General features: G+C 53.8%; 1 protein-coding gene across 7 annotated transcripts in view; it reads left to right on the top strand.

Annotated features, from left to right (window-relative positions):
* DYSF (dysferlin) overlaps positions 1 to 12319 on the top strand; it is a 288276-nt gene that overhangs the window by 11389 nt on the left and 264568 nt on the right. For 3 of the 7 annotated variants that reach the window (XM_045018210.1, XM_045018209.1, XM_045018207.1), the window contains exon 1: positions 3469 to 3600. The exons of the other annotated variants lie outside the window; for them this stretch is intronic. In XM_045018210.1, the coding sequence (XP_044874145.1) occupies positions 3507 to 3600 (94 nt within the window). In that variant the 5' untranslated portion in view covers positions 3469 to 3506. Of the gene's footprint in view, positions 1 to 3468; positions 3601 to 12319 lie in introns of those variants that run through there. 7 annotated transcript variants of the gene reach the window in all.

The following is a 12319-nucleotide window of genomic DNA, read 5'->3' as shown; positions in this document are numbered from 1 at the left end:
ACGCCGCATTTATTGAAGATACAACAATTAGCATATGCATTCAATCACTCCACGCACACACACTGTCCCGCCAGTCGATCTTATAATACCAGTCCAGAGTCCGGATCAATCTAGTGGCCAGCGAGGTTAATCACGAGTAGGGAGGAGCCAGGTTCCGTCGGTCGCGACACGCTGCTCCAGGGAAGCCTTGGCAGGACGAACGCAAAGTTTCCTGGCAAGGCTCCTGTTTATATAGTGATTTTCCTTCATTGGGACCAGTGAGTTTTGCACCGTGGTGCTGTAATCAACTGTTGTTTGACAAGTGGTTGTTCTCTTGAATTGTTCTTTGTATCCTACACGTCCCTTAGGGAGTTATTTCAGGCTGGGTTTGGTCACTGCTATTTTGTCCCCATTGATAGGTGCCGGTCTCATTTTTAGAGTCGTTAATTTGCCCTCCTCTGACATGTCAATAGGGGTGTGTTGCAGCCGCCTGGCGTCCTTGCATCTGTCTCCGGCTCCTCCCTAGACCATCTGGTTCAGCGATGGCCTTCAGACTCCTCTCTTAACCTCCACGTTCCTCATTCGCACACAACCCAGGACTGATTTACACAGAGCATTTTAAACAGGAACATCACGTTGCAATGCCGAAGCAAACAATCCTGGCGCGCTGTAGCAGGGGGCTGGTGCAAAGGCACCCAATTAGCCCTGCTCCGCCAGCCCCAATCCGGGGAAATAGATTGGGGCTGGGGAGAAGCCTGGTGCCTGGCCGTTAGAACTGGCTGCACCTGCGGGCCTGGGGATTCCAGGGCTATAAAAGCTGGTTGGCAGCCAGAAGAGGGGGGAATGGCCAGGGGAAGGTCAGTCTCCAGGCTGAGGGCTGCCTCTGTTTAGGAGAGGAGATTATCAGGCCTGTAAGCTCTGTACATAACGCTGGTGGTGGGAGAACGTTGTGTAAATAAAGCCCTGGGTGCTGCAGAAGGAGAAGCCTCTCTGAGCTTTATTGGGGAACCAGTGGGCCCCAGGAAGGGGGGCGGGCAGAAGGCTCGTCACACATGCCTTTACTTCTTTTAAAATGCTAAACCTACACCAAACTGGTGAGCCTTAGAGGATGTGTTACTGCCTTGAGATCAGCCCAGAGACAGGTGCTGGCTGATGGCCCGTTAGGCCATTCCTTTTTACTATTCAAAAAAAGCAGCTGGCAAAATCTAATCAAATCAGACACCAATGCATTTAATACATACTATATTATTAGTCTCTATTCTTCATTTTAAATGATATAAAAATACAAACCCAAAATCCTGCTACTACACAGGAATAATTGTTTTCTCCTGCCAGCAATACACACCCCTCGCTCGCCCAGCAGGGGGTGTCCTGGAGCTGTGTTTTAGCAATTCAAGCCTTGCTCGACTATAGGCTTTTCACCATCCCTTGTTAGCAATAATTTAGGGAACTGTACGTCTGGCTGGTGCATTTCAACATAGCTGCCTCCATGGCCGGATTGGCAGCTCCTCCCCCTTGCCCTCCTCTCTTCCAGGAGCTGAACACAACCCTTTAAAGAAGATCAAGAAACCAGTAGGTGGGAATGGGGGAGCCAGGTAGCCCTTAGAAACATTCTCATCCCAAAGACGTGGTTAGTCGCTTAGCAGATTCCTTTGCGCTGTGTCCCATTAACTCCTCATGGCCACCCAATCTGAGGCAAAGCACTCGACAGTCCTTGCTGGGTTAAGAGGCTCCCAGGGGAAATCAGGAGATATTTTATTTCCTAGCATCTCTCATTCATGTGCAAAGACTGTCTGGAGCCATGGAGCGACCCTCCGGGTGTATATGGAGGCTCTGGGGCCTGGTCTGTGTGACCTACCAGTCAATGTCACCTGTGTACCCCACCTGACCCACAGGCGGGGAGTATGGTACCGTCCCAGCAGCGCAAGCTGTAGCAGCCCAGGAGTTTAGCTCTGAAGATCTTCACTTCCCTCCTCGACATTGGCACACCTGGCGCTGGCTAGCTGAATGCTACGCTTGCTTCCTTCCAGCAGCTCTGTTCCACCAAGGGGCAGGCTCAGGGCCTGCCTCGCCTGGGGAAGAGGCTTTATTGTTCGCAAAGTGCTCTTTGGTTCTGGGATGGAGGAGAGACGGGCCAAGGATTATTAATACTTACCGGGGCTTAGACATCAAAGGGATTGATGGGTGCCTTAAAAATACCGTCAATAGACGACTTATATCAGCATTTGGCTTTCCACTGCCTCCTTAGGCGGCACCTGCGCCCCATTGTGCATCTTTTACTGTCCTTTAACGCTCTGTGCTCAATTGTCCAAAGGAAAATCAAACAAGGAGAAGTCCGGAGACCTGAGCGGCTTGTCCACCCTGTTAGCTACAAAGCCGGAATTAGTGAAGCAATCTGCCTGTTGGACTGTGGCGAGCAAGAGGATAGATCCAGCAGGATTTCCATGCACAGAACCCCAAACTGGCTTCAATGGGCGTTCCATGCACAGACGGAAGAGCAGAATCAGGCCCACAGATTGCAATTATTGCTAGCCCCAGGCAGCTGGATTGCTAAAGAACGTTGCACTGACTGGAGATAGTTGCTGGTTGGATGTAGCTAGACAGGGTTGCAATTAAATAGGCCCTGGCTGGCTGGACCAGTCACTAGCAGGGGTGGCACTGAAGTGGCCGGTGGCCAGCCAGACCGGTCACTAGCCGGGTGACGGTGAAGTGGCCGCAGGGTGGCCGGACCAGTTGCTAGCTGGGGTGGCAGTGAAGTGGCCACGAGGTAGCCGGATCGGTCGCTAGCTGGGGTGGCCCCGGTCGCTATCCGGGGTGGTGGTGAAGTGGCCGGACCGGTTGCTAGCCAGGGTGGTGGTGAAGTGGCCGCGAGGTGGCCAGACCGGTCGCTAGCCGGGGTGGCAGTGAAGTGGCCGGACCGGTCGCTATCCGGGGTGGCGGTGAAGTGGCCGCTGGCCGGCTGGACCGGTCGCTATCCGGGGTGGCGGTGAAGTGGCCGCTGGCCGGCCGGACTGGTCGCTAGCCGGGGTGGCAGTGAAGTGGCCGGACCGGTCGCTAGCTGGAGTGGCCCCGGTCGCTATCCGGGGTGGCAGTGAAGTGGCCGCTGGCCGGCCGGACCGGTCGCTAGCCGGGGTGGCAGTGAAGTGGCCGGACCGGTCGCTATCCGGGGTGGTGGTGAAGTGGCCGCTGGCCGGCCGGACCGGTCGCTAGCTGGGTGGCAGTGAAGTGGCCGGACCGGTCGCTAGCCGGGGTGGCCCCGGTCGCTATCCGGGGTGGCGGTGAAGTGGCCCCGGGTCTGGTCTGTGGAGGGCAGCAGGTGTTGCTGAGCCCCGCTCCCGGGGCCCGCCCACGGCTCTGCAGCGCCCCCTGCTGGCCCAAGCGGCGCTGATGCTGAGGGTGCCGGGACCTGCCGCGCCGAGGCGCTCCCGGGGCCGGCGCCGCAGCTGCTCCGCCCGCGCCCCCTCGCTGCCCGCCCGGCCGCGGCGCTCGGTCTCCCTGTCCTGCGCCCCCGGCCGGCCGGCGGAGCCATGCTGCGCTGCCTGCTGCTCGGAGCCTCCAGCCTCCCCAACCTGGAGAAGCGGGACAAGCAGAGCGACCCGGTGGCCAGCCTGACTTTCCGAGGTGAGGGGCGCCGGGACCCCCGGCTGCGCGGGGGGGAGACAGGGGAACCGGACCCCCACGGCCACTTACAGGGGAGGGGGTTTATTGGGGGGCAGCCAGGGGACCCCCCAGCTGTTATCTCCCTGGGTGCAGATCCCATAACTTCCCAGCCGTGGGGTGGGTGCTGCCGCCCCTCTGTCTCTTGGCATGAGCACAGCAGCCCTGGGCAGAGATCACCCCCGGGGCACTGGCCGGGAGACGCGTCTGGTCCCTGGGGACACTGGTGTGAATCCGGGGGCCCTGGCTGCAGCTGACAGATGGACTCCGGGTAGACACTGGTCTCTGTAGGGCAGGGGTCGGCAGCCTTCCAGAAGTGCTGCGCCGAGTCTTCATTTATTCACCCTGATTTAAGGTTTCACGTGCCAGTCATACATGTTAACGTCTTTAGAAGGTCTCGGTCTATAAGTCTATACTATAGAACTAAACTATTGTTGTATGTAAAGTAAATAAGGTTTTTAAAATGTTGAAGAAGCTTCATTTAAAATTAAATTAAAATGCAGAGCCCCCGGACTGGTGGCCAGGACCCGGGCAGTGTGAGTGCCACTGAAAATCAGCTCGCGTGCCGCCTTCGGCGCGTGTGCCATAGGTTGCCTACCCCTGGTCTCGGGCATTGCTGTTCCTCCGCCCCTGCTCCCTGATGTAGATGCTCTGTCCTGGGCTTGAATCCCAATGGAGAGACGCCGGGTGGAGTAATAATAAGACCCAGTTCTTAGCATCAGGAGAGTTCCACATGCTTTACAAAGGAGGTCAGTATCCTGACCCCCATTTTACAGATGGGAAAACGGAGGTACAGGCAGGTAAAGTGACTTGCCCAAGGTCACCCAGCAGGCTGGTAGAAGAGCCAGGAATAGAACCCAGGGCTCCTCACCCCCTACTTCTCCATCCACTAGGTCATGCTGCCAGAGTCTCATGGGTGACCCCTTGTGCCCACATGGCACTCCATGGACTTCACTTGTGGTCTGCATGGGCACAAGGGTTCATCTCCATGGATCTGGACCAAAGGGACGGACTCTGGAGGGCTTCCAGCCTAGGAGACACAAGGGGCTGTAGGGGCAGGATCCACGCAGGATTTCACTAGGCGTGGGTTTCCTTGCTTGCGAGCGGGGGCTTGTGGTTTTATTCGGGATGGGGGTTTACAATTCCTGAAGCCGATCTCCCCGAACTGTCGCTAGCAGTGGGTGAGGGGTGCTTTATAGAAAAGCCGCCTTCCTATATGAATCAAGGGTGTTACTAACTTGGGGCAGTTTTTGCTTGTAGGTGCAGTGTGGAGGGAAAGGTTTTCCCTGTATCGGTGGGGGAGGATGAACAGTTTCCCAGGTTACGTTGTTAAACGGTCACTCTACTAAAAGCTAAGTGCACTGATTAGGTGATGCCATCTTCATCAACCCAGGTGAAGCACAGCCACAAATACAGCCTCTCCCCCATAATAAACACCAAAGGGAAAAGCAATGGGCCAGGTCCGCAGCTGCTGTAGATCAGCTGAGCTTCATTGAAATCAACAGAGCTCCGGTGATTTATACCAGGTGAGGAGCTGGCCCAAGAACTTCCTAATTAGGCAGCTGAGGCTCTGGCACTAATTCTGCTTCACAGGTCACTGTCTGTATTCTTGGACATGGTGCTCGGTGCTACTGCTAAGGTCATGGTAGAAATGGAGAGATGGAGATAGGAACCCTGATTGGTAATAAAAGGCACTAATGGATTTTTGCATGCCATACAGTTAAATATTGCCTGGCTGTATATATGTAGGTATGTCTTTGTTCCCATTGTTGTCTGTGGTCTCCAGTGCTCTAATGTCTGAGTACCTAATTTATGTGTAGATGTGTCTTTATTTTTGAAATATATTTAAAAGGGCAACATTTAATTTTGTTTTTAAAGATCAAAAACCATTGGGTGTGGGGAGCTCACAAGTCCCCAGTGATATTATGGGATCTGCAGAGGCAAATCTCATTGCAGGATCAGGACTCAAATTTGGTTAAAAACAGGCAGAATTTTAGGAACCAACTTTTCATTATTTACCTTGTCTTACTCTTCACCTGTCTCTGGACTTGGCAGTTGAAAGAATGTGGTCAGTTTCACATTTGTTTCTAGTCAGTTTCCCTTTGGGACTCTCATGTGCCTACCTCTAAAATGCCTCTCGGATCAGTCCCAACCTTACCTACCTTCTATGCAGATTTGGTGCCACTTCGCTTTTAAGGGTGGCAATAACTTCCATCAGCAATAAAGAAGCATGAAACGGAGCCCCAGGCAGAGACTCTGGTTCAGGGAAGCATGTAAGCAGTGAGCTTGAAGTCTGTGAGGCTTAAGCAGCTGTATAAAGTTAAGCACCCACTTAAATGCTCTGCTGAACAGGGAGGTTTTCCTGCATTGGGGCCAGTTATTTGTGCTCAAGGAAAGATCCCCGAGCAATTTCACTTTGACTTCAGCTACGTTATTCACGTAGCTGAAGTTGCGTATCTTCTATCGATTTTCCCCCGTAGTGTAGACCTGGCCTCAGTCCCTCCCCAAGCCAGCTTGCCCCTGAATTGCTCTGAAAAGAAAAACAAAGAACCTATTAAAGTATTTCTGTAAAATTCTTTAAAACACCCCCACCACCACCACCTACATTTAGGCCCATCCCTAAGCCTGGCTCCCCGGTTCCCAAGCCTGGATGGCAGCGCTGGGATTTACATGCGTTCGGATTCTGTGACTCTGCTTGGAATTACAGTGACCATATATAGTAATACTGAACGCTGCGTGTGATGGACAGGCAGAAGGAGGGGAAGAAAAGCCATCAGGCAAACCTTTCGGGAGGCCTTTGGCATCTGAGTCACTGCTATTGTTTCTGTGCCTCACGCTAAAGGCTTTTCCTTTTCCTTTTCCCCTTTGCACGAACTGACTAGCACCCAGAAACGCCGGTACTAGGGCTAAAAGCGGCATGCACCAGATGGAGTCTGGGTGATAATCGTGCTTTTCAAATTCAAACTGGAAACAAGGCTGGGAGTAATCAACCACGGAACGTACCTAGCGCTGTGGTGGGTTCTGCACGGGACTGGAAGGCCCTCCTGGGTCATAGCATCCAGTTCTCTGCTCTCCGAGGCAACCCCGTCATATCATCCCATTCATCAACTTCTCAGGCTCCAGCTTCAGACTAGTTCGGTGGTTTGCCCCCGTGGGAAGCTGTCCCGGAACCTCCCTCCTCTGAAGGTTAGAAACCTTCTAATTTCCAGCCAAAGTTTACTCCTGGCCACTTGTTCTTGTTCCAACGTGGTCCTCTAGCTTCAGCAGCTCTTCTCCCTCCCTGAAGTATTTGCAGAGAGCAATCCCAGTCCTTCTCCGCCCGCATTGTCAGGGGCAGCACGTTGGTCTAATTTTTGATGGTGCCCAGAATGGGTCCAAATCCTGCCCCCCACCTGCGTAAGGCTCTGGGAGGGTGTTTGGGTGCAGGAAAGGTGCGGGCTGTAGGCTGGGCTGGGGGATTGGGGTGCAGGAGAGGTGAGGGGTCGGGCTCTGGGAGGGAGTTTGGCTGTGAGGTGCAGGCTCTGGTCTGGGGCAGGGGTTGGGCTCTGGGAGGGAGTTTGAGTGCGGGCTCTGGGCTGGTGCAGGAGGGGGTGAGGGGTCGGGCTCTGGGAGGGAGTTTGGGTGTGAGGTGCAGGCTCTGGGCAGGGCAGGGGGTTGGGGTGCGGGAGGGGGTGCAGGGGTTGGGCTCTGGGAGGCAGTTTGGGTCAGGGGCCGCAGGGATGTGCCAGCCGCTTCCAGGAGCGGTGCAGAGCGAGGCCAGGCAGGAAACCTACCTTAGCTCTGCTGTACTGGCAATGGCCGGGGGCCTCCGGGCCCTTTTAAATTGCCCAGGGGCAAGCAGGGCCGGGAGGTGCGCGGGGGTGGCAAGTGGGGCCAGAGGAGAGACCTGGCCCCGAACACTGGTGGAGCCCTGAATATTCCTGGAGCACGGGCACCCCAGGCCCATATACCTGGCCGCCCCTGTGCGTTTTGCCAGGCTAAACAAGCCAAGCTCTTAGACTCTGCTCCTAAGGCAGGGTCTTTCCATTCCCCTGATCCTCCTAGTAGCCCTTCTCTGCCCCTCTCCTCCATCACTTCAAGTCTTTAGATCCAAGACTGGATGTCTCCAAAACAGAAGCTGTAGTTCAATTAAGATTTAGTTCAATTAAGATTTAGTGAACTTTTTTTGCAGGAATCCCCGGACGAGTGTCTTTGGCCCAGACTAAAACCCATGAATCTGTAGATCTCAAAGTACTTTACAAATGTGGGAAAACATTTTGCAGAAGGGGAAACGGAGGTCTGGAGCAGTTAAATGACTTGCTCAAAGCAAAGCAGCACGTCAGTGGCAGGGGTAAGGGTAGGACTCAGGGGTCCTGACTTACCAGCACCAGGCTTGATCTGTTATGTCATAGGTGCCCCTGATGTCCTGCCCTGGGCTGAGCTATTCCTGATCCAGCAAGGTGGTGGGGTCTTGGCATTAACTAGCCACGTACCCCTCAAAGAAGATTGATTGGATGTTGGAGGTGGGAGTGAAGTAGCTGCATCTGCGCCGTCTCTGGTAAAGCAGCGTCTGTGCTGCATCCCAGTTGCTTTAAAGGAAAATGTGTTTGTGCTGCGGATTCAGGCTGAAGTCTCCCTGGGATCCTGACCATCTGTGGTCATTGAAGAACCCTCATGGCAAGTTTTGCAACTGTCCTGACCAGAAATGAACCGAAATCTGGTTCCTTCCATATTATTTTTACACATGTTCCTCCTCAGCAGAACAAAATACTCCTCTTCATTTCCCGTCCTAAACTGTTGCGCAGTGTCCCTGTGTGCTGGTAAACAGCTGTGGTGTCCCACCCTAGAGGTGGCTGCATTTCAGTCCCTATGTGATTTTTTTAAACAGCGGTGGGATCCTCTGGCTGGGATCACTGAGCCTACATACAAATAGTAAATCATACCGAAGAGCAGGCCGTAACTGACGGTCACATACAGATGCGTATGTGATGTCTGAGCTGCTGCTTGGTTTGGTATTGGGCATGATGACCCTCAACATCACTGATCTTCCGCAACCAGTTCAAGCTTCTTGTTCTTGTCAACAAAAGCCTGCGCAACTCCGCTCAGACCTATCCCTCTGCCTCCCCCGCAGCGTACAGAGCTGTTGGGCAGAGTGCTGGCCACAAGAGGTATGGACCTGTATCTTCAGTCCCTGGGATGTTACTTTCAGATTAAATGAAGCAACCATCAAAGACAGAGCCAATCTAAAAATCTCCAAGCCGGGGAGAGCACCTAATGACTTGCTTTGGAATATGCTGAAGCAGGAGAAGAGAGAGTTCCACAGATCACAGAAAAAGGCTTCTTCATTCGGTTCTGTAGCTCCATACCCCCCAGCTTGTCTCACTGAAGTCAGGGGTGGGGGATACTGCAGACTTATGCCAGTGTGCTTGAGATGAGACACTGGCTCAGTATAGAATCATAGATTCGAGTATAGCTGCCTTTAGCAAGGTAATGCACCTTGGTGTGGAAGGATGGTGTTGAGGTTAAGGCATAGGACTGGGGTAGGGGGCAGCGGGTATCTTTGCTAGGTTCACCTATAGACTTACTCATTTTGGTTTGGCAAGTCCTGTCCTCTCACTGTGCCTCAGTTTCCCCATCTGTAAAATGGGGCAATAACTCTTCCTTTCCTCTCAGAGGTGCACTGAGGATAAACCAGTGAAGTGCTTTGAGGTGATGGTGTTGTTGGAGGAGGTGAAACACTATTATCAACTTTTTTTTAACAGGGCCTGGGCCGCAGATATAAGAGGGGCAGAGGCCAAAGGAAAACAGGAGGGAGCTGCCCATAAACCTTTGAATTAAATACCAAGGGGGCTGATGGAGCATGGGTGCTCATGTCTGTCTCTTGTAGCTGCTGTGCAGAGAGAGGAGCCTGCTGCTTACCCACACCGAGGGGAATTGCTGCTTCAGCTCAAGTGCCAGAGGCTTGTGCTGAAGGTTTCGTGTTCGAGTCCCGCTGATGATTCTGGGGTGTGTGTGGCTATGCTAGTGAGGGGAGGCTGGACAAAGCCGGAGTGAAGTTGGTGGGCCTTACTGCAACCCTTCATTCAGGATAAATGTAAGAACCAGTCAAGCTCCTTTGGGGAACCCCAGCTAGCTCAAACTGTAGCAGCCTCCACCCCAAGTTTAGGCACATGGCAACACTTGAGTAGAAGCAGAGACTGGAGACTGATATAGCAAGTGCAGGGGCTGGGGCACTGACTGGTGGAGCTGTGTGTCTCTGTGTGTGAGAGAATCAGCAGAGAAACAGAAAGAAGGAAGGAGCAAAGAAGCCCCAGGGAAGCATGACACCCAGGGGAAAAAAAGCTAAAAGTGAGAGCTTTTGGGCAAAGTGCTGGCTGACAGAGGCGTGTAACTGTGAATCAAGAAACTGTCTCCGCTTTTTAAGTTCCTTCTGTATTCAGAGAAACAGGGCTTTGTACATTCTTTTGCTAATAGACAGGATTTCACTAAAGAACAGACCTGATTCCATCATCAGATCTCCCAGTGAAAGCCCCCAACACCCTGAAAATTGAACAGGCTCAGAAAGGGATAAACCATAAACACACTGCCTGTGGCTTCGTAGCATGTGGGTGGCTTCAGCCAGCAGCTGCCATGTGCATGAGGGTGTGATGGGACGTGCTCCCCCCACTGCCAGCCAGACTAACGAGCATCCCTGTGCGCAGGCAGTGCCAGTTCGGTGCTCCTGCCGCGTGTGCTGTGTCTGGGGAGCTTCAAAAGGTGAAGCTGGCCATGGAGCAGAGGGAAACGTGCCCCAGAGGAGAGGCCCAGCAGTCAGGGGAACCCAGCCTCAGGCAGAGGCCACCCTTCCCTCCCAATTTAGGGCAGGCAGATACTGCTCTGGATGCCTGTTCCCCGTCAGAACCTTGCAGCTGGCTCGGGGTAGCAGCGCCAGGGACGGGAGGTAATTGGACCGAGAGAGGACCCAGGAAATGAACCCAACTCCTGTGGGGAGCAGTGAACTTGCCCAGGGCAAAGGGTTCTGGCAGGGCCCCAGAGGCAGGAGTGACGGCCGAGCCCAGCCTGAGAGCCAGCTGGCTGCAGAGGGCAGAATCTGGCCCTCCGCTTTCCCTGGGAAGGCTGAAAAGCCCAGGGCTTGTGAGCTGAGCCGTGGGGTGGGCAGGGAGGGATTCCTGAAGAAAATCTCCAGACTCTTAGGCACAGACCTGCAATTCCAGCAGCACCGACCTCTTTACCTTCCAAAGCCGGGGCCGGCTCTGGAGAGGGGAAGGGGCTCACTGTCTCTCGACAGCGCCCTCCCCTGGCCAGACAGGGAGGCTCCAAAGCGCCCCCCCCCCAGTCCTAAGGTGACAGGTGGGATGATGGCTGCTGCTGGAGGGGAAGTTGAGAGGTAGCAGCTGGGTGTGCAGGGAGCGGGGCTGATTGCTTAAATACCCCAGGGGCTAGCTTTCCCCTGGACATTCCTGTTCCAGCTGCTCGATGCCAGTGATTGATTAGCCACCAGTCTGCAGTCAGCATCCCAGCGACATTACCCAGCGGCCCTTGTGTTTCTGTCCTGCCTGGCCGGGGAGGGTAACACATGTTTTTGACAGTCGGTTTCCTGAGAGGAAGCCCTGGCTGGTGAGGTTGTGTGCCAGCGAGACGGAGGCTCTTGGCTCGGCGTGTACGATGGCAGAGGCTCAGCGGCTGAGCTGGGCTCTCAGAAGAGGAGCGCGGTTTGCTCGGTAGCTGCAATGAGCAGCTTTTTCCCAGGGGGAGGGCTGGATTCCCAGCTCTGCCGCGGACTCCTCGGGTGACCTTGGGCGGTCGCTCCAAGGGCTGCGCTTTGATTAAGAATCACGCTCCTGTTTCTAGGCTGCTCCTCTCCTGCGGCATGATAGGACTGGAAAGCAGCCAGCTCTTCCCCCTGGGGAAATCAAGTGACCCCAACCCACACCCTAGCCTTCCACATAGCAGTAACCCTAATCTTGCCCCTTGGCCTACCAAGAACCCTACCGCTGCCCCGGGGCAGGGCTCTGTATGGGTGTGCTCATCGCCTCTGCAGCAATCACAGGGGGTGCACGCAGCTTGAGGGGACGTCTCTGAGCTAGTGGAAATCACTGTGATCCCAGTATTGATGGACCCTGAGTGGTGTAGGAGTATCTACGCTGCCTTACGCGTGCAAGGGAGGGAAGAGCGTGTCAATCCGTTAGTTTCACTTTCTGGTTCTTATCCCAGGGCTTAGTGCTGCAATGTTTGTGTAACCTTGGGAGGGGGCCAGAGTTCACTTCATTTCCCGTCTCCAGAGCCTTAAAGAACCCCCCCAATTCCCTAGAAAGTAGCTGGAGACCCAGAGTTCGGTCTGTTTTCAGCAAGGATTGCACAGGATCAGCCTCCCCACATTCAAGTCCCCAAAGGAACTAAAAAAATGAATTTAATTAAACAACTTTATAAAATCTTACGATAAAGCAACAAATAATCTAATTTTTACAGCAGGACATGGCTATTTTATAATCCACAGACATTATCTTCACAGTTCTACAGAAACACAAATAAAGGAAACAAATGAAAATCGGAACAGTTCAGTCCCCACGGAAACACAGTGAGAAGGAACTGAAAGTCCCCAAAAGCTTAGGTTTAGTCTCAGTTTGAGTCTCTGATCACCAAATCTAAAACATCTTCCCTCCACTTGCTTGTAGGGATCTTCAGTTGGCTCCATGCAGACTCT

Source organism: Mauremys mutica, chromosome 5 (genome assembly GCF_020497125.1).
Source record: "Mauremys mutica isolate MM-2020 ecotype Southern chromosome 5, ASM2049712v1, whole genome shotgun sequence".
NCBI lineage: Eukaryota > Metazoa > Chordata > Testudines > Geoemydidae > Mauremys > Mauremys mutica.
This window is presented reverse-complemented; position numbering and strand designations above follow the sequence as displayed.